This window comes from Antedon bifida, chromosome 9 (assembly GCF_963402885.1).
Source record: "Antedon bifida chromosome 9, ecAntBifi1.1, whole genome shotgun sequence".
Lineage (NCBI taxonomy): Eukaryota > Metazoa > Echinodermata > Crinoidea > Comatulida > Antedonidae > Antedon > Antedon bifida.
Window position 1 is genome coordinate 9,084,846 of NC_136234.1, and position 22,528 is coordinate 9,107,373.

The 22,528-nt window shown below is 34.2% G+C and overlaps 1 protein-coding gene across 2 annotated transcripts; it reads left to right on the forward strand.

The window, feature by feature from the left end:
* Nucleotides 1–1,473: 1,473 nt before the first annotated feature.
* Nucleotides 1,474–20,110, forward strand: LOC144852501 (zinc transporter ZIP9-like). Of its 2 annotated transcripts, none has more exons than XM_078710341.1 (6): nucleotides 1,474–1,588; nucleotides 7,667–7,772; nucleotides 12,747–12,929; nucleotides 14,257–14,408; nucleotides 19,079–19,213; nucleotides 19,756–20,110. In XM_078710341.1, exons 2-6 carry the CDS (start codon nucleotides 7,673–7,675, stop codon nucleotides 20,014–20,016), a joined length of 831 nt encoding a protein of 276 aa, XP_078566467.1. In that variant the 5' UTR covers nucleotides 1,474–1,588; nucleotides 7,667–7,672; the 3' UTR covers nucleotides 20,017–20,110. The 2 variants fall into 2 exon arrangements, with proteins under 2 accessions (XP_078566467.1, XP_078566466.1); XM_078710340.1 differs by lacking the exon at nucleotides 1,474–1,588 and adding an exon at nucleotides 3,197–3,426.
* Nucleotides 20,111–22,528: the final 2,418 nt, after the last annotated feature.

A 22,528-nucleotide genomic window follows, 5' to 3' on the forward strand; every position in this document is an offset into this window, starting at 1 on the left:
TGCAGCTCTATTTTTTTTCAAAATTGTCTTTGCTCAGCCCCAAGCATGGTGGGGTACTGAAGATTCTTATGCATGTTGTTTGAAAAAATAATAGATGTCATTTTCGTGGACCTTGCAGCTCTATTTTAAACAGTTTGGTATGCCGTCGTGGTTGTTATGCAAATGAGTTTGTGCACGTGTATTATGGGGAAGATGTTAGTCATTCGCGGTCAACACGCCACATTGTTAAATTTTGATGCTGTTAATCTTTACATTAGAAGATTGTTGAAATCATGTAAATAAAACATTTTCCGGGCGGAAACTCAGCAGCTCTTGAAAAGAACTCAAGGTGGAAAAGAAGCCCACCCATGAGTACTAAAATTGAAGGAGCACATGGGCTTCTTTTCGAGGCTTTATGGCAGTCTATTTAATGAAAAATAATGCCATACAATTGTGTTTCTGATTTTAAAAAAGGTCCACTTGTTTAATATGTTTAAAATATCTCACTTTCAAAAACAATATTTATTTTCAATTAAAAAAAAAAATAAATAAAATACAAATATCTGTAGAGGTTCGAACCCAATGCTGAGAGCACTCAAACCTGAGCATTACCCGTTACGCCACAAATCTGTACATTGCTGAAGCGCTGATAATAGTATATCTATATGAAATGAATGATGAATCAATGAAAAATAATGCCATGCTACTTTGTTTCTGATTTTAAAAAAGGTCCACTTGTTTAGTCCTGACATTTATAACCCTCAAAATATCTCACTTTCAAAAACAATATTTATTTTCAATTAAAAAAAAATATCCGTAGAGGTTCGAACCCAATACTGAGAGCACTCAAACCTGAGCATTACCCGTTACGCCATAAAGTAGTACACGACCGAACAATTGATAATAGTCTATTTATACGTGTATTACGTAATTCATCATTACGTCATAAATATCATATTAACCTTGTTAAAACCAAAATGACCAGTTAGCTCAGGCGACTGAACGTCGTGTTGACAACACGTATGTCGTGGGTTCGATTCCCACGCTGGTCGGTGGAATAGAGTTAAAGGTATGCGACCAACTGTGTTTGGGGTTCACAGAATTATACGTCCCCCTTTCCACCACACATCTTGAGAAGGCACTAGCAATGCATCTGGTGATGATGTGGTGGAAACGACCCCAAGGCTGTGGCAGGGCCTTAGTGCTGAAGCAGGGAGAGCACATTTTTTACTCTTTTTTTTTTGGCTTTCGCTACATGTATTTGATCTCGTAAACTTTATGTTTAGCGCCCTCAATTTTAATGTAAAAAAGAAATTAATTATCTTCGTTACGTGTATGTATGTCTCACCGTAGTTTGATACGCCGTTCGTTGTTATGCAAATGAGTTTGTGCAGGTGTAGTGGGAAAGATGGTATTGTTAGTAATTCGCGGTCAACACGCCAGCGGTCAACACGATTTCCAGACCGATTTCAAAGCTTAGACTAATTCCGCCGCCGGGCTAGGCCTTAGGCATATACGAAGTCGAGTTTTTAAAGTAGAAAACTCCACCTAAATTGTTGAAGTCGCATCTGGATAGTTGAATTTTTAACAAATATCATAAATATCATAGGTGATTATGTATAGTATAAGTATAAGTGCAATTCTGGGCTCTATTTTCATTATTAGCTCTGCCCCAACCATGGTGGGCTAGTACTGGAGACTTCATATTTAATTTCATATTTCAATGAATCAATAGGTGCACTTTCCGGGGACACTAAATAAGTATTTATCTTAGACAAACGCAAGTTATTAAAATCACTGATATGGCTTGAAACAAATTTTTCTTTTGCATTACGGCGGATGGAGTAACCGACATTGAACATATATACCAAGTTTGAAATATTCTTGAATTCCAGAAGTATTTTTTCTGGATGTTTTTGTATGTGACTATTTCGCTGTGCTCCACCACTGGCGCCAAATTGGATCCACTGGAGCACAATGTATTAACATACGAAAATATGTTGAAACTTAATTGGGTCCACTCGAAAACGAAAAGATATTAACATCAGTGACTTATTTCTATTTTATATCACTGTGCTCCGCTTGAGCACAGTGTATTAACATACGAAAAGATATTGAAACTTAAGTGACTTCAAATTAGGTCCACTTGAGCACAGTGTATTAACATACGAAAAGATATTGAAACTTAAGTGACTTTATTTCTATTTTATATCACTGTGCTCCATTGACGCAAACTTGGGTACACTTGAGCACACAGTGTATTAACATACTAAAAGATATTAAAATTAAGTTACTTTATTTCTATTTTATATCACTACTGTGCTCCACTGACGCCAAATTTGGTCCCCTTGAGCACAGTGTATTAATTACGAAAATATTGAATCTTAAGTGACTTTATTTTTATTTTATATCACTGTGCTCCCCTGTTGCCAAATTGTGTCCACTTGAGCACGGTGTTTTAACATACGAAATGATATTATAATTTAGTGACTTTATTTCTATTTTATATCACTGTGCTACCCTGGTGCTAAATTGGGTCCACTATTATTTCTATTATTGAAGTTAATAAAGGCATAAATGGCGCTCCGTGGGGAAGTAGAGAATGCTCCAGTCGTCAGAATGACGCTCTGAATATACCTCATCGTCTCTATCATCCCTACTCTCGTCGGGGGCGCGCCCTAAATTTTTAAGGGCAAAAAGGGTGACATCATCGGGATATTCCAGTGAGCTGTAAGCCGAAGGCTAGAGGGCGCACTCCAGACTAAAAGGTAATTCCAACAGCAGGAGGGGAACCAACAAGATGGCGGCCGTAAATGTGTTAAAAAACATTATTTAATATAAAAAATAATAATCTAATATAATACATTAAGACCACATAAATTACAACACATATTCTTGTAAAAGCACAGTGAAGTTTTTATAAAATTAAATATAATTATTTTTATTGTTAATCGCAATAGAATGAATAATTTCTTGGTATTAAATCTAGCATTTTTTGTATACGAGGATCATAGAGAATGCGTTCGCGTTTATACGCTTAACGCGCTGCGTTGCATATCGTTCTCACGCAGATAGGCTCAACACAGGCGTAGTGGTGCGTACTGCGTAGGGCATATCTGATTGGTCGATTGCAGCCGCCATCTTGTTGGTTTCCTCCACGGAGAATCATTTTTGAACTGCGATAACATTAAAAGATTGCCATCCAGCCTTTGGCTATTACAGATCACTGGGATATCCACATCATCCTATATACCCAACACTCTATTTTTGTTGCGCCGTAGTCCATCATTTGTTGTGTTTTGTGTTGTTGTTGGTTGTTGTGTAGGCCTACTATTACTAGGCCTAATAATAATGGATGAAACAACGGGACTAACTCTTTTAGCATTCGTGATGTTTTTAGGCTGCTATGTGGCCGGATCTATTCCTTTGGCGTGTACACTCTCAGAGGTAGGTAGGCCTAGCCTTATTTAGGCCTAGCTAGAGGCTAGGCCATGCTATAATATGCTAGCCAGCGTCTGTCTATCTAGCCTAGAGGCTAGGCTGGGGAACAGACGATCGGGACCACGGACGATCGGTCGAGCCCAACAAGGTATTAACCGATTGACCCCTAAATGTCATCATAGGTAATTCAGTAACCGCGAACTGTTCAAATTTTGTGTAAATGAAACACAGCGGAATTAATATCTTCACGAATACCTAATTTCCAGAGTCGGAGGACGTGCGTACAATGTTTCTTATTTATCTCTCGATCTTACCGCAAACATTTTTAAATAAAATCTACATTATAGAGATAAATGTGGACGATCGGGCCCATGCTAAAAATAAAGGGAAGTTAATTGGTCCATAAAAATGAATTGGATTTATAATTGTCCACTGTAAAATAAACCTGTTTCTGCTAAACTGTATATTTTTGGTAGCAAAAAAAACATTGAAATAAAATAAAAGCACATCAACCATGACATGCTTCACAGTACAATCAACGATTAAGAAATAGGCCCAATCGTCTATGATGAGCCCAATCGTCCGTGGGCTCAATCGTCCATGGGCCTAGGCTACTGCACTCTCTCTTATTCACCTGCTGCGCAACGGTGATGGTGAGGTGACCGTGAAGTATCTCTTTTAGGTGCGAAACTGCAATAGACAGGCCTGAGAGACAAAGTGACGTCACGGCACACGCGAGAAAATTCTTCTGCTTGTGTGTTGATTCTTGCGTCAACCAATCAAAGGGCAATCATGAAGGCATTAAAATAATAAGGATGATAAGTTAAATAAAAGTCATCAAAAATGGCGAAAATGACGGACCGTCGAAAAACGCTGTATTGTAAAAAAAACTTAGTCCACCTAATTATATATGCGTAGACAAATTTGATACTGATATTCAAAGTCAACAACTGAAAATGTAGCTATGTGCTTTATCAGACACTCCACCACCAATTCACATGCATCAGTTGCATGTGGTTACATTCACGTCACCCCACTTAACCGTTATATTCCACAATCTTCATGCCAGTAGCCACAGCAGAGAGGTAATGGCACGAGATAGACTACACAAACCAACAGTGGTGTTGGTAGTCTATGAGTGCTAGCTTACCTGGATAAACGCCCTCCCACTGTCCCCTCAGAAAAGAGGTCTTGCGAAATGATGATGGTGGTATGACCTATGCCCTCCCGTCTGAGGGCATAGGTCATACCATTTGTGGAGAGGGTTGTTCAATGAAAATTTCTACTTTTCGAGTTATATCTCGCTCTTCGAGGAGAAAGGGCTATTGTCAGTGTATCCAGGTACTGTAAGCTAGCACTCTACTGTACACTACCAACACCATTGTTGGTTTGTGTAATTTCTGTTTTAAGTGTCCTGTACCCTTTGCAAAAAACCCATATACGAACATATACGATTTACATATCATATATCGACCGCATTTGACCATCTTCATCAATCAGACATCAGCATAGCTAGATTTCCAAGCAAGTTCAGATGTATTTCCTAAGCTGGTATCCTCAAGAAGGACCTTGATATATGTTTTGTTTCGTGCACCTGATGATCCATGTTTGGGTTCCCAGAGCAGAAATCTGCTTGCTGCTTCTTCTGTGTGACGATAAAAATGGCCGGCAGCACTTAATCTGCGGTGTCTTATTTTAAAGGTGACTTTTGGAATGTCGCCATACAGCTCCGTGTTGGTACTTTGTCCATCCAGCTGATATTTAGTGCAGCTCTGAGTAATCTGGTGTAGCATCCATCCAGACTTCTTTCCAATTGTTTTGTCAACGTCCATGTTTCTGAACCATAAAGAAGTACTGGTTCGACCAGTGTTTGGAAATGTTGACTTTGAGATGTCTAGGTAAGTCAGATTTCCAGATCTTTTGCAGTTTATTGATGGATTTCCAAGCAAGTCCCTTTCTGACATGAATATCCTGGCTTGTCGATGCAATCCATGCACCAAGATATTTAAAGTCATGGGCTTGTTGAAGTTTACTGCCATTTAGGGTGAATACTGGTACATCAGATGACTTGTTAAAACTCATATACTGGGTTTTTTGGCATTAATATGAAGCCCAATCTTTGCTGCTTGTCTTTCCAAGGCTAACAGAAGTTCCTGAGCTTGATCCACTGTATCAGATAGTGGTGCTCAGTCATCTGCAAATCCAAGGTCTGTTATAGTTTGTTTTTGAATTCTCCTAGACTGTCTTGGTGTGATGGTAAATCCAAGATCTTGAACATTGTCCTCTGGTATGGCTTGGCGGAGGCAGTGGTCTAGAACACTGATGAACAGGAAAGGAGCAAGTGTGTCACCCTGTAGCACACCTGCCTGGATATCAAATACTTCTGTTTCCCCATCTAGAGAGATGACTTTGGCCCTAGTGGTGTTATACATGTTGCTGATGGCTGAGACAATCTTCTTTGGGATGCCATAACATGCCATTATTTTACACATTTTAACTCTGTGAATGCTGTCGAAGGCCTTACGAAAGTCGACAAAGGTCACAACTGCAGGTAGTTTCCGGGCTTTCACCCCTTCTAGAAGGCGACGAAGAGCCAGAATTTGACCAACCGTTCCTCTTCCCTGTCTGAAGCCATTTTGGTTGGACCTTAGAAGAGGATCTATATGGTTTCTAATACGATTTAATATCATTCGGTTGAAGGTCTTGCTGATGATGGATGTTAAGCTGATCCCTCTATAGTTTTCTGGATTACTTAGGTCGCCAGTCTTTGGTATTGGGGTTATGTTAGTAATATCCCAGAGCTCTGGTCTCTGGCCTGTATTAAATGCAATATTGCAAAAATGAAGAATTATGTCATTAATGTTACAGTATTTGATGACTTCTCCAGGGATTTCATCTGCACCACAACTCTTTTCATTTTTAAGCTGTTTAATGGCCTTACTCAATTCCTCTTAATCAAAGCTATCAATATGAATTGGAAGCTCATCAAAGACTTTTTCAATCTCGTCGTCCTCATCCGTGACCACTGGGGGATTTCCCAAGAGGTTTTTGAAGGCATTGTACCAGTTGTCAAGTCTCTCCTGTTGAGATCTGCCCTTCACTTGTCCCTCCTTGGCTCCTTTTCTACCAGTGATATTATTAATGGTATTCCATGTTGATGAGAACTTGTTTCCTTTGCTCTCTTGCTTGATTTCATCCATTTTTCTTTGAAGATAGTCTTGGTTGGCTTCAAGATATGCTCTGTCGAGGTTCTCCTTTGCTGCCTGTAGCTTTTTGCTTGTCTGTTGATTGCAGAGGGAGATGTGCTCTTCTGAGGCCAGCTGTAGTTTATGTCTTGCTGTAGAAACTCTGTGATCCTCACTAGCAAGTAGTTTCCTGTTCCTTTTCTTTTTGGGTAAAAGTTTAGCCGCTGTTTCGTTGTTGGCCTTCACCAGGCAGTCATATTGAGAAGAGATGTCATCTTTACTCTCAGTTCTTAAACATTCAAATCTGTTTCGTATTTCCACACCATATCTAGCTTGCAGATCTGTCTCCTGGCTGAGGGCAGTCCAATAGTACCTCTACATATGTTTTGTTTATGTTTCGTATAGGACGTCCACTACGTATACGAAACGTATTCAGAAGTTCTTGCCCGCACAATCAGCATATACTGTACGAACCGTATACGGCAGCGTATTTGATCATTTATAAACAAGTTCCTCCATATACGCTTTGTATACGACTCGTATACGACCCGAACTGCTGCATCATGATATTTTAATATTTGATATTTTTGCTGGTAGACATTGTTTATTAATCTAAATCAATTTCTTGTCTACATACTAATTGATATGCTATATGTGAATGTTATATTGAATATAAGCCTATTTTTAGTTAAAATGTTTAATTTAATTTTTGTAGTAATTGCATGGGAATTTTCTGATTAATACTATACTGTATATAATTTTATTTTATGTAAGCTATAATTATTGGTTTATAGTGCCAATTTATAAATAGGGTATAGTTCGTATACTGTTCCATATACGGCATTTTTATCATGAATAAACAACATATACGTCCGCATTATAAACGTATATATGACTCCAACTCTTTGTGAAGCAATAGAGTGGAAATAATGTAAACAGTGAAATCGTATATGATCCGTATACTTTTTTAACGTACATACGGATCGTATACTGCTTTTTTGCAAAGAGTATGCTAGCATAAACATAGTGATAAATTATATTTTTTCTTTGTATTTTAACAGAGTAAAATGCGCTTTATTACAATTGTTGGTGCTGGACTTCTTGTAGGAACATCACTTGCTGTAATTATTCCAGAAGGTATACATACTATGTATGCAGATCTTGAAAGTAAGTAAGTTAATAATAAGATTGGCAGATGTAAAAAAAATGGATTTCTCTCTAAAGAAAATAGCAATTAAAAACTGCTCAAAGCCTCGCCGGCGGCTAGTACTAGTGTAAAGTGTTGCCTGATCTTGTTGTTTTGTTTTTTTAGTCATGCGCGATAATAAACTAGATAGTATTTAAAGACACCTTCCCTACAATTTGTGACATTTTGTAAAAATAATACATATATATTACTTTAAAAACATTAAACCAGGTCATTTCTTGTCTTAAATGTACGTTTTATGGTAAACTAAGTAGCTCGCAGCGAGTGACCTCTCGTGGACGGTCTTTAGGCCTAGCCTAGCTAGGCTTAGTTTTGTAGGCCTAGCTGGTAAACATCGGTAACGTACGAACATCGTACGCTAGCTATATACCTAGCCTGACGTTGTATAATTGCTGCATTAATTGTCATTCTATTTTTGCCAGACTCCGTTGAATACAAATTGGGGAAAACCCGGTATTTTCGCTGAAAAGTTAGGAGTCTTCCATTTGTTTTGGCCTCATGATCAATCGAAAAGTGGGTGAATTACAGAAGAAAATCAAAAATATCAATCCGCGCGCAATGCATTTTGGGATTTATAGCGGGCCGCTATAATTATTAGATTCGACTTATTTTTCACATTTTTAACCATTTAAAGACGAAAAAAGGTATCGCAATAGGACCATATAGTATTATTTTTACATTAAATATAGTTTGTGATCTTAAATTAGATCTAAAAAACGTAGGGAAGGTGTCTTTTAAAATAAATACTATTTTAGTTATAAATAAAAATAAATTATAATTAACATTTTAGGGTAAGGAAGTATGCAAGACTTTATTTAAAAGTTCAACTTCACTAAATTAAAGGTTAAACAAAACATAAAAAGTACAGTTCAAAGAGAGTATCCATCGGATCATACACACATGGATATAAACACACTGGGCAAATGAATTACGAATGGAACAAAATTAATCGTATTTTGTAAATTCTATTATTTTGACATTTACAGTATTTAATTTAAACAGTCCTTATTATCCCATAGTACTAAATAAGCATAGGCCTAATATTTCATTCAAACGCAATTTTAAAACGAAACATTGTTCATTATATAGCATAGTAAACAAACATAGTAGAGTAGTACTGCGCAATACACACACGTGGGTAAACAGCAGCTACACAGCGAAAACTGTTGTATCGAGGAAATATCCTGCTGTCACCTATACCACAACATGTTAGTGAAATTTCAAAAAGTGACATGTCTTTGAAGTTAAAAATATACCAATTTTTATATACCTATGTGAATAAAAGGGGCATTCCACAGTATTTTTTTGTTACGGACGGGACATTTTTGAGAATATAACTAAACATATCTTAGAAATAAAAAAGAATACAAGATTCAAAGTAGAATAAATGTATACATATATGGCCAATGTTTATTATGAAAGTCAAAAAAAGAAAAAAGACTGTACAAAAAAATGTTTATTATGAAAATTGTATGCGTCGCGGACAGGACGGCAAATGGACATGACTTTTGAGAAGGTTTACGTATTGTAATATTTCTCCTCATTTAAAAGAGATTTTAAAATTTGTATTATTATGTTGCCAGATAGTTGTTTTAGATAACTGAATGTTAATTATAAAAATTGAACTGCAAATTTATTAATAAATATGATTTGTATGTCGTTACGGACGGGACATTGCTAACGTCGCGGACAGGACAACTTTGTCCACGTTAAAAAATTGTATAATTTTGCTATTAAAAAAATTTAAAAATAAGTTTTTTACATCAATGTAATCTTTTATTTACAAATCAAAATATAATTCAACCTTTGAAACACTGTTTAAAAGTTTATGTCAAGTGAAAATATTAAAATTCATAAATATGAAATATTATTTATAAAATTAATTATTCGAAGAGTTATAATGAGAAGCAATATTGTAAAATGTTATCAAAATATTTATTTACATTATTATAAAAGTTATGCTTGGCATATTAGACAAGACTTCAAGATATTAACACATTTAAGGCGAATCTTTAAAAGTTGACGTCTGAATTTGTTAGTGGATCCAAGTTGCATCTGAAATTTTCTTCTATCCTTGCTTGGATTTAATAACTGTAGGCCTACTTCTATTAAAATTCAATCTTAATTATTTAGTATCTGATTTATAAAAGGTTCTTGGTTGCAAATTCACCAAAGAATGAAATCTACAAAGTGATGACCACACCCAATACTCCCAATCCCATTCATACTGGTCATGTTGTTTTGGATTTAGGTATTGTTCTTTTGTGGATTGTTATTTTAAATACAGACCACAATGTTTTGTGATTAATAAACAGTAAACAGTTAACACCTTTGTACAGTACTTCTCAGTCTACAGTACAAAAACACTTTTTCATTCTTACAATATTGTCATCACATCTTTAAAAAAAATGTCCCATCCGTAACATTCAATAAATTTTGATAGTAATGTTTTTGTTTTTTTTTAAACTTGTTTAAATCTATTGCAATTTAATATCCTTAGGAGTTGAAAATTAAGATTTAAAATTCAATTTTAAAGCCATTACTTCAATAAACACAAGTGAGGAAAAACCCCCAATCGAAATGTCTCAGAAGTAACAATTATGTATGAAATTAATAAACAATTTTAATAAAATACTTTATTATGAATAATTGGAGCTTACTTTGAAAAAAAAGTAACTGCAGTATATTTATGGGCAAAAAAAAAACAAGATGCATGGTTTTATTATGAAATAAAAAGGATTTAAATGATATGTCCCGTGCCTACCAAAAATGTCATCAATATATTTTTGAATATGATATTTTCACCAAAAGTTTCAAAATATTTGTTTATAATGTATTGCATACATAGTTTTAAAAGGAGAAAGCAAAATATTAAATTGTGGTATCAATACTTTTAACTGAAATGTAAAAAACACCATAAAACTAGGAATAAATGTACGGAAGAAATTTATGAGGCTTTAAATTTTCTATGCAGCAGCCGTAACCCATTTGACATGATTCGTAGAAAGTGGATTAGAAATTAATTTTGCACGTTTTAACATTTTAAATGCGTGTGTCCGCGTAACATGCCATTTTTAATCAAAAGAAAGTTGACTCTTTGGTTATCTGCACTTGGCGGATAACCCCTTGTTATTGTCAGGATCTTTTTTTTTTCTACCTTATTCTTCTTTCTTTCCACGAATTTTGTTCGCAGCGTATCTCTAATTCTTGTTAACATAAGATTGTATACAGTATCTTTGTCAGAAGATTGACCTCTAACTGTAGATGTGCAAGAAACTTTGTTATATGACTTTAGAGTCGCGCAGCGTAAGTTACGCATACAAATTTTGTCTATCTTGATGTCATGACATCATCATATGGCCAGTTGAATTCAAAAAGTCAGATTTTCATCTCTTTCGTAAAAGCTCATTGCATTTAAAAGAGAGCGCAACTCACTTTTACGTGCCCAAAATTCTTTAATTTTCATTAATGTAATTATTTAGATAATTATCTTCTAAAATAATTTGTCAATTTGACGATGTCATCGTGTTAATAATTGGATTTAAAAGATGGGTCTCTACTCTCATAATTTAATCTATGCTATTCTGTAAATACTGTAATATGCTGTATGACACGAAATAGGTACAATTCAGCACACTGTAAACATACTTAATTCATGTCATAGGATGGCATAATAATTGTCGAGGTTCATTTAGTTTAACGTATGTGCATGTTGCGTTTCCGCGGATAACCCGAACTCGTCAAAGTGACAAGTTCAAATCTAGTTATGAATTATATTTTCACCAAATGTCTTGAATACAAAATTAGTTTTGGTTTTTAATCTATGATCAATCATTGAAATTCATAAAATTGTGCGCAAGTCAAGTTGCGCAACTCTGACGTTTTTAAAAATTAAGAGGTGCACAACTTCACGTAAATGTTGACAAAGTTACGAAATGTTATGTTGTTAACACGTTTTAGAGAAATGTGACGCACAAAGAAGAGCGGAAGGAAAGAAGAACTAGATTTGAACTCTTCACCGTGATGAAAATTATTATGCCATCCTGTGACCTGAAGTAAATGTTTACAGTGCTAAATTGTGCCATACAGCATACAGTATCAACCGTATACACTGTACAGAATACGATGTTATAAAAAATACAGTGTAGCATAGATAAAATTACGAGACTCATCTTTTATTCCAATTTTTAACATGATTACGTCATCAAAATGCAACATGAAGATAGAGATTTCAAATGATGATTGTCTGTCTGAGCCAAATCATATTTAACTCAGAAGATAATTGTGTACGTAGAAATGATACAGCACGCTCTTTTAAACGTGATAAAAATTTTAAAAAATATGAAAATCTGACTTTTTGAATTTAACTGGCCATATGAAGACGTCACGACATTCAATAGACAATATTTTTATATGAAATCATATCTACAATTTAATTATTATGGAAGGTTTTGAATTCATATTAAAATGTTGTCTATTGGTTAACTTTTTGGAACTTTATACTGTACCAGATTTTGTAACGTTAGAAAGTTATAAAAAGTTTTAAGCAATCGAAATATTCCCACCAGGTGTGCACATTTGTGCACAGCGCAGGGAACGTGTATTTTTATTTTAATTGCACGATTTGTGTTTTTCAAACTTTGTAAAACAACTTTATACATTGTTTAACTTGTCAACTTGAAATTGTGTTCTACGAGCATGTTCAACATGACAGGTTGTGCCCGTAAAAAAATATTAATGTGAAAATGTTACAAAATATGTCTACTTTAAAAAATGATACATTTCATCAGAATGCCTGTTTACCCCCATTTTTTTATATTTTCCTTACACTTACAGTGTATGAATTTAATGTGCACATTTACATTTTGTTTGCGGGTAGATTACCACTAATTAGTATGGTATCACTTTATTATTGTAAATTTACTATCTTACAGAAGATAATGAAAAACATCATGTTGAAGAGGTAGAGAATGCAAAAGAACATGAGGCAGCAATTCCTGACCATACCCACTCAAGGCATGAACATTTGCACAGTACAGTTGGTATCTCACTTGTTCTTGGATTTGTTTTCATGTTAATTATAGATCAGTGCGCCGGTGGACATGGTGCTTCACCAGGTATTAAATTTGATTTTGTTAGAAATTCAATTCACAACCAACAGAAATAAAAACAAAATCAAAGAAACTTTTACAATTTTAGATCTAAAAACAGACTAGATTTGAACTCGTCACTGTGATGAGTTTCGGTTATTTGCGCAAACGCAACATGTATGCCATCCTATTCTTCTTGAAAACGATTTCCGTCATACGCTTTCCACGATTTGTTTCCATATTTTGCCCATGTTTTGGGCAGGATGGTTTATCCAGTTTTCTTTTGGTCTTCCTAGTGGTGTTTTTACTTTTCAGTTTCCTTCATTGCTTGTTTATTTTGGTGTATCATCCGATAGTCTAAATATGTGTCCATACCATTTTAATCTTCTTTGTGTAAATCTTTTACTACATTCTTTTTTTGTGTTACTGTTACTTTAATAATCATTATCTTTTGCAACATTTTCCTGTGATATATATGCTATCCTTTAATCTTTTGTTAAGTACAGAGAGTTCACTGTTACAGTACCATCCAGAATACATTACCCTTGAGTTCGTACTGTCCGCGGAAAATATTTTAAAAAAAGCGTGTGTCAATATTCCACGAGGGGTTGATTACGTAACTGTTTACCAGCTACTCCCTGCTGAAAATCAGACCTCGCTGTACAGCGTGCTCCAGCGACCGTAAAAAATGCTTGACTTGCCCATTGATTGATTGAAATATATATTTATACTGGGTAACCTCTTCAGTCAAAGACTGGTCTCCCAGTTGGTGAACAGTGGCTGTGATGTACTAATACACCGGGGTAACCCCCTACTCATCTCGAAAGATGTACTAGGTTCTTTAAAGTGCACACAAGGTAGATGTGTACACTGGACCTCACTCATTTATTAAAAAAACAAAAGATTCTAACTTTATTATTTGACGTACAATAATCGCACTTTCTAAGGCTAGGCGTTGTCAGTTTGTAAAATATTTTTTACAGTAAAGACAATACATTTTATGCAGCCTAAAAATGAAAGTTAAGATGTAAAACGTGCATCATTATCATTTTCAATCAATGTTCATCAAAATGAATGAAATCTACAGAAGGTAGAAAAACAAACATCAATTGCAAAAACCTTATTTGTACGAGCTGTGAGTACGGAAAGCGCGAAAAATGTCAAAAATTTTGAATGCTTAGAATGACCTGAAATGTACGGAAAATTTATTGGAAATTAATTTTGCGCATTTTTATGTATAAATTTTAACACATAAAAATAAAAAATGGGTAGTCAGAAAGCAGCTGAAAATCCGTGCCACCGGTCTGATCCACATTTACAATAGCTAAAATAACAGGATTATACTTTTTATCAGGAGATGGAGATAAAATTAGAAGAGACAATATGACGGCAACATTGGGATTAGTAGTCCATGCAGCAGCAGATGGTATAGCAATGGGAGCTGCTGCATCTACATCAAGAGTAGATGTTGAAACCATAGTATTTATTGCTATTATGCTTCATAAGGTATGTTTTTTTTAAAATCTATATAAAAAGCAAACACAAAGAATATGCACGCCGCCGTGCAACATCCTATCCGGTCTGAATTTGCACCCAACATCCATCTTGCTGCGGAGATGGTCATGGTCTGTATGAAAAGTTTGTAAACCAAATATTTTTTTTTTTTGTCTTTTATGGGCTCGTCTCACTATTATTTCAGTTTACTGTACAAATTATTGAAATATATACAAGTTCTCTATATAAGGCATATATTGTCTTGTATTATTAAAATAAAACACAAGGTCATGTTCTCCATCTTTTCTTGTCACATGCAAGGTGACACGTGCATATTTGTGATTATTGTTAAAACATTTTTTTTTTTACATAGTATATTTAAAAAATAAATAAATAAAATTTACAATTAATAAAAACATTTACTTATGACCTACATACAGTATACAGGCATGCTGAATATTGTGGATTTCATATATTATTACAATTGTCTAAAAACATAATCAAGGGTTACATTTAAAATCTCTTGAAATTAAAAATGGGCTACACATTTTATATTAAAACTGATTATACAGCATATTTCACGCTAATATAAAATATTATTGTAAATCGTAGGGAGAGAGATCTCCAGCACATATATATTATTTTTTTCTTTCGTTTCTAGTTCTTTATATATTATAGAGAATTTATATACTAAAAGTAAAAACTGAAATTAATTTGAGGTTTATAATTTCATTTTTAAATAAACCGACCCAAAATATTTGCAGATTCTATTTTTTCTGTTGTTTCTAGTTCTTTATATATTATAGAGGATTTATATACAAAAAGTAAAAACTGAAATTAATTCATTTACAAGTTTGTTCCCAAAATTACATTAACCCACTTTGGGAAGTCTTGCTGTCTGTTACCTCATTCGGAAGACACTGAACCAGCATATCTTTAAACTTTCTCTAGACCAGTTGAATAGTTTTACATGCGATTAATAAATGTTTTTCATTTTCTGTATGATTCTTACACGTATTACATTTGTCCGTTGTTAGTAGAGTAGAAATAAGGTTTCACCTCAAAAAAATTGCAACAAAAGGTTTTTCAACGGATTTTGGTAGTATTGAGTGTACTAAATAACAGAAAAAAAGTCTCAAGAATTTCGACCACCGGAAAGTGTTTTTTTTCAAGATGGCCGCCAAAATAGATAAAAAGTTAAAATGTCCATACCTCCTAAACTACTTGGTCTATTGATATGATTTTGGTACCAACATACTCAGAACATACATATTTATATTCGCTATAATAGAACATTTTGGCCAAAAATGACCGGAAATACCATTTCTGACAATTTGACCTTTGACCTTGATATGTTGTATCTTGGTAACAACTGACCGTAGGGAAACAAATGATGGCTCAAATTGTTCAGAATGTACATATTTACATTTATTGTAATGAGACATTTTGTCAAAAAATGGTTGGAAGTAAAGGTTATTGACCTTTAACTTTATCTGTGTATAATTTCCATATCTCGGCAACTATGTGTGGTAGAGATTTAAAATTGGGCTCTAAATACTGAGAATATACTTATTTATATTTACTCTAATGAAACAGTTTGACAAAAAATGACCAGAAACGACATGTTTGACCATTGACCTTGATATGCTACATTTCGATAATGACTGACTGAGATACACCTTTTATGGCTCAATTTGTTCAGAATATAATTATTTTTTATTTCGTATAATGGTCTAATCTACTTATGAAATAGAGAGCTTTCCTGGGAATCAAATAACTGTAATATTTATAAAGACCTTCAGAATATGAGTTCAAGTTCAAATTGTTCAGAACATACTGTATACAATCTTAATAATAATAGTAAATAAAAAACCGAAAAGTAAACAAAAACAAATATAATAATAACTTTTAAATTTCTAATTATGGTATAGCAGCAATTGATTAGATATTGTGCATGTATTTAGTACGGCATCTTAAACAACTGTTCCAACTTCGTCTTCATCATCGTCATCAATCTCTCTATCTACGTTGTTCCATTCTTCTAGTTGACACACTCCCCAAACTGAAGTACATGCCAATCCATAGCTTCTACAACTGCAACATACATCCAGTAGTTACAATGGATGATTTTATATCCTAAAACAGATTTCAATCTGGTTACATTAATCACTCTAGTAGGCCCATCTTTTCCTTTGTCTAATCTGAAGTACATTTCTCGGTTTGTTGTATTTACATGATACAGTAAAAGTACCAGTAAGTCCGTGTCTTCTCCAATCAAAGTTACTGTATTATGTTCAGAGACTTCAACTGTTGCCAGAGCAATGTCAACATCGTTTTTTTTGTTTTTTTTAAAACCATATTTAATGAGGGTGATCCATCCAGCTATTGCTGATCATTAGGGACCCTCAGAGGTTCACAAGACAAACATATACACAAGATGCTCTACGTAAACAAAGTCTTATTACAAGTCTTTGGGAGTGGAGTAATTTGGTCCTTAGAAAAAATCCTGACATGTGACGGGACTTGAACTCAGGACCCTTGGAGTGGTAGCCAAGCATCATAACCATCAAGCCACAACTCCACTCTTTTTTCTATAGCTCATATGAAAGCATGTTGATAAATTTGTGTTTGTTCTCATGCCTTGACAGGAATTCTTCTTTCTTTCCATCAAATTCAGTTAGGACAAATCTCTCTAGACGATGTAATGAAATATCAAGTCCGTTTCCACCCTCACTCTTCAAAGCCTAAAGACATCTTTAGGAAGGCAAATAAATCAATAAATGGATAGAAAGTAACCTAGAATATGACACTTATGTGTGCCGATAGTTTCACTCAACCGCATCAGAAATTTCAAACTATCGAGGAGTTTGGATTAAAGGCCATGTCTATTCGTTTTGGAGCCAAGTCACTGGATTTCCCAAATAGCTACAGATGCAAGCTGTTTAATAAGAAAGTTGCTGAGGGTAAATAATTTATCAAACCTCAACAACTACTACCACCAACCTCATCTGCTACAAAATGTCACAGTCTTAGAGTATACTATCAAATCATGCAATGGATAAAGAAAGATAATACCATGGATGCTACCAAGTCGGGGAAGTTTTTAATAAAACATTTGTGCCAATAATGACGATTGAAACTGCTGCTTCAGAAGAACTTTTGAAAATCATCCATTGTAACTGTACTACTGGATGTAAAACTGTATGTTGCAGTTGTAGATGCTATGGATTGGCATGTACTTCAGTTTGGGGAGTGTGTCAACTAGAAGAATGGAACAACGTAGATAGAGAGATTGATGACGATGATGAAGACGAAGTTAAAAAAGTTGTTTAGGAAGCCGTACTAAATACATGCACAATATCCAATCAACTGCTGCTATACCGTAATTAGAAATTAAAAATTATTATTATATTTGTTTTTGTTTACTTTTCGGGTTTTTTATTCACTATTATTATTAAGAATGTATACAGTATGTTCTGAACAATTTGAACTTGAACTCATATTCTAAAAGTCTTTATAAATATTACAGTTACCCAGGAAAGCTCTTAATTCCATGGGTAGATTAGACCATTATACGAAATAAAAATAATTATATTCTGAACAAATTGAGCCATAAATAGTATGTCTTAGTCAGTCATTATCGAAATATAGCATATCAAGGTCAATCATCAAAAAATGTCGTTTCTGGTCATTTTTTGTCAAACTGTTTCATTAGAGTAAATATAAATAAGCATATGCTCAGTATTTAGAGCCCAATTTTAAATCTCTACCACACATAGTTGCCGAGATATGGACATTCTACATAGATAAAGGTTAAAGGTCAATAACCTTTACTTCTAACCATTTTTTGACAAAATGTCTCATTACAATAAATGTAAATATGTACATTCTGAACAATTTGAGTCACAATTTGTTTCCCTACGGTCAGTTGTTACCAAGATACAACATATCAAGGTCAAAGGTCAAACATGCAAGAAATAGCATTTCCGGTCATTTTTGGCCAAAATGTTCTATTAGGGCAAATATAAATATGTATGTTCTGAGTATTTTGGTACCAAAATCATATCAATAGACCAAGTAGTTTAGGAGGTATTGACATTTTAACGTTTTATCTATTTTGGCGGCCATCTTGAAAAAAAAACACTTTCCGGTGGTCAAAATTCTTGAGACTTTTTTTCTGTTATTTAGTACACCCAATACTACCAAAATCCGTTGAAAAACCTTTTGTTGCAATTTTTTTGAGGTTGGCCCCTTTTTTTCATTAGTTCTACTCTACTATGTGGATAAGTTCCAACTTTTTAGTCTTTTTTTACATATATAAGGATTCAATGTAACAACTTAAAATTAAATTGAGCTACTTTTACCATGTGCTTCATTCCACTTAATACTTTTCTATTCCATATTTCATTCCAGTCAATCTCTAAATTCTACTTCCCATTTTATTTGGGGATTTGGCATAATACATATATCATTTATAAATTGCTTATAATAATAAGACGATCTTATCCTATTATGAAATATATGCTCTCTTAATTGTACATCTATGTGTGCATTTTCCAACCTTATTTGTTCTTTCCATATCTCAGGTTGATTAAATCAATGCATATAACCTATAATTCGTCATAGTGACGAATTAAATCTGGTTGTTTGTTATTATTGCTCTCATTTTCTTTTTTTTATAGGCGCCTGCAGCTTTTGGTTTAGTTTCATTTTTAATGCATGAAAAGGTTGATCGAAGCAGAATACGAAAACATTTATTTGTTTTTGCTATTGCAGCTCCATTTACAACAATTGTGACATACTTTGGATTAAGTCAAGTAAGATTGTTGTATTCTCTTTCAGTACATACATTGAAAATGGTTTATTTCTGTAGCTAAGGTAATTTTAGATGGAATTGCCACTTCCAGTTACTTATTAATAAAATTAAACTTTTTTTAAAAATTGATGGTAGAACAAATGATTTACTTGAACTGAATAATTGTTACATTACACTATTTATTTGCATATTATACTGTACTTCCTTGTGGTCCCATCACCAGTAATGTTTTATAAATTAATTTCCCAAATAAAGTCTACTGAATAATTTCTTCTCATTATTATTATATAACTATTCTTATTTCGCATTAAGTCAAGTAAGAAGGTTTTATTCTCTTTCAGTACATAAATTGAAAATGTTTTCTGTAGTGTTTGGAAACAGCTAAATCATTGAACTGAATAATTGCTACATTACACTATTTATTTGCATATTATACTGTACCATTTTCCTTCTGGTCTCATCACCTGTAATGTTATATAAATTAAAATTGCCTAAATAAAGTCTACTGAATAATTTTATTCTCCCCTGTTCTTTTATTTGCAGACAAGTAAAGAGGCATTATCATCAATAAATGCAACAGGGATAGCTATGTTGTTTTCTGCTGGAACATTCCTGTATGTTGCTACTGTACATGTTTTACCAGAGATAGCTAATCTTGGTCACTCACATTCCCATGGTTTAACTGTCCCAGATGCTGAAAGCTTTACAGAGAATAGAAGCTCAGGATTTTCAAAACTAGAGGTTATTGCTGTAGTTGTTGGATGTATATCACCACTATTTTTATCACTAGGACATCACCATTGAGGTTAACTATAAATTTTGCAATTTGGGGCACTATACTCAGTCAAAACTTTCTGTATCCGAGTCATTTGAGGCCAAATAAAAGTGTCTACAGACATTTTAGTTGTATTGCAATATTGAGAAATGGGGTCAAGGATCAAATGTCACATTAGAGCAAATATAAATATGTACATTTTGAATAAGTCTGTGAATTATCAACTCTCTTGCATAAGTGGTTTTCGAGGTATGAGAAGACTGTAACGTGACCCCCTATATTTACATATTTCATTTAACTTGTACTATACTAATTTGCATACTTTTGAGGTGTGTGACAAAGGTCTGATTTTGGAAATTACAAAACTGTCCTATGCTGGTTAATAGAAACCTGTATCCGAGTCATTTGATGCCAAAACAAAGTCTCTTCAGACATTTTAGTTACAGTATGCAAATATTGAGAAATTGGGTCGAGGGTCAAATGTCGTACTTTCAGTCATTTTTTCGTAAAATATTTCATTAGAGCAAATATAAATATATACATTTTGAATAAATTCGGTGAAAAACTCTGAGCCCCTTTCTCACAGATGTGCCTGCAATATACCGGTATGATGCTGGCTGTCACACAGCCGCAACTACGGCTCTTTCGGACATGTAATTGCTGGTAACCACCGGTAAATAGCCACAACTGTACACGTATAAATGTAAAAAGTAAATTTAATAATAATTTTTGACAAACAATTCTTTCTTTTATAATCCAAACCCCCCAAAAAAAAACCACAAAAAAAAAACCCAACCAATTCTCAAACAATGATACAGTATCCCTATTCTCCACACACTTTATACAATTCCCCAAATTTCCCAATCCTTCCAGACAAAATATCAACAATCTTCTTATTGTCAAATAAATCCCCGAAACCCCCCTTTCAAATACAATAATATCACAAGATAAATAATTAAACAATAATAAATGTCCACAATATCGTTCCTTCTTGCCTTCTCTCCTACGCTGACACAAAAACAAATTAGAAAGATAAAAGTTAAAACGATTCTGCAACTAAACAACTCCCACGCCTCTGCTCCCGTTCTGCTTGTATTATCAATTATAATTCTTCCCAAACTGCAACTATTTTCTGACATATAAATAAATCAAATATAAAGTTAAAATGTTTCTTGATGTCGCACTGCAATCCGCTCCCCGACCAATTATTTCTTTCTCCTTTTTCACGTAAAATAATATCAGTATCAATCAAGTTACTCTTCAATATTTTCAAACATTTCTTTAAATGCAACTACTTCTGCTGTTTCCAACAGTTATTTCTTCCGTCAATTTACATTCACAATTTCAATTAATCCTCAGTAATCTCAACAATTAACAGTTCTACATTTAAGTACAGCCTTATAGTATTACTTCCAACTCACAATTTATTAACTTCATTTATATCACTTTATTTGCTTTCTGCTTCAGCTCTATATCACCATAATTATTTCCAACTCACAATTTATTAACTTCATGTATATCACTTTATTTCCTTTCTGCTTCAGCTCTATATCACCATAATTCAATTACTTCTTCTCCTGTACGTCTTAGTTTCTCATATCAATATTCACCTATCCCTTTCTGGCTTAACATAACATAGCCCTCCTTCTCTCTCTCCTCTCAATTTCCATCTCCCTCAAAATTCCCTCAATTATACACATACCACCACCTTATCCTTCTCCACCAATCAGCAACTCACACACTAACTTAACTCTTATACCTCTCCTCCAAACAATCCTTCTCTGCAGCACAAATACTCTGCTCCACTGGCTTCACACAATAGCTTCCTAAAACAAAAGAAAGGTTCAAATAGTGAAAACAAAGGGAAAGTAAGAATGAACTAGCAAAATATATATACAACTATATGTCACTTGTGACACTTGCGTCGTGCCGGTATCGTTACCGGCATATACCCATCCTCATCGGACTATAGTAACGGAAATATAACCGGTATATACCGGCTTTCTGTGAGAAAGGAGTCGGGCATATTCGGCCAATAAATAGTCTCTGACAAAATAATTATTGAGGCCGTCCTTTGTTATTATTTTTGTCTAGCGATATATGGCGGCGAATTTTAAGGTACAGATTATTATCTTCCTTTATAGCATATTTATGCAATACATGCTATGTACAGTATATTGTGCATATATTATACAGGTACAGCAATTAAATAGCCGTCATCGGCAAATCTGTAAAACATCTTAGAAGGAGAAATCAGGCTGTACAATTTACAAGGCAACGAAGGGTCAGGCACCAACAAAGAGCTATGGCCTATAGATTATATGCTACAAATTTCTTCTTGTCCTCTTATTTTAAGCAGCTCTCTTATCTCATTATCCCTCCAGTTCGACATTATTATTGTTATTTGAATTGAATCGTCGCCAAAGTGATACACTTGACCGCGCAAGGTCTAAGCCTCGACGGGGAATATAACGGCGGGGAATATCCCTAGTAATATTACTAGGTCTAAAGCAGGTCATGTCGATGCCGGCATGATGCCAA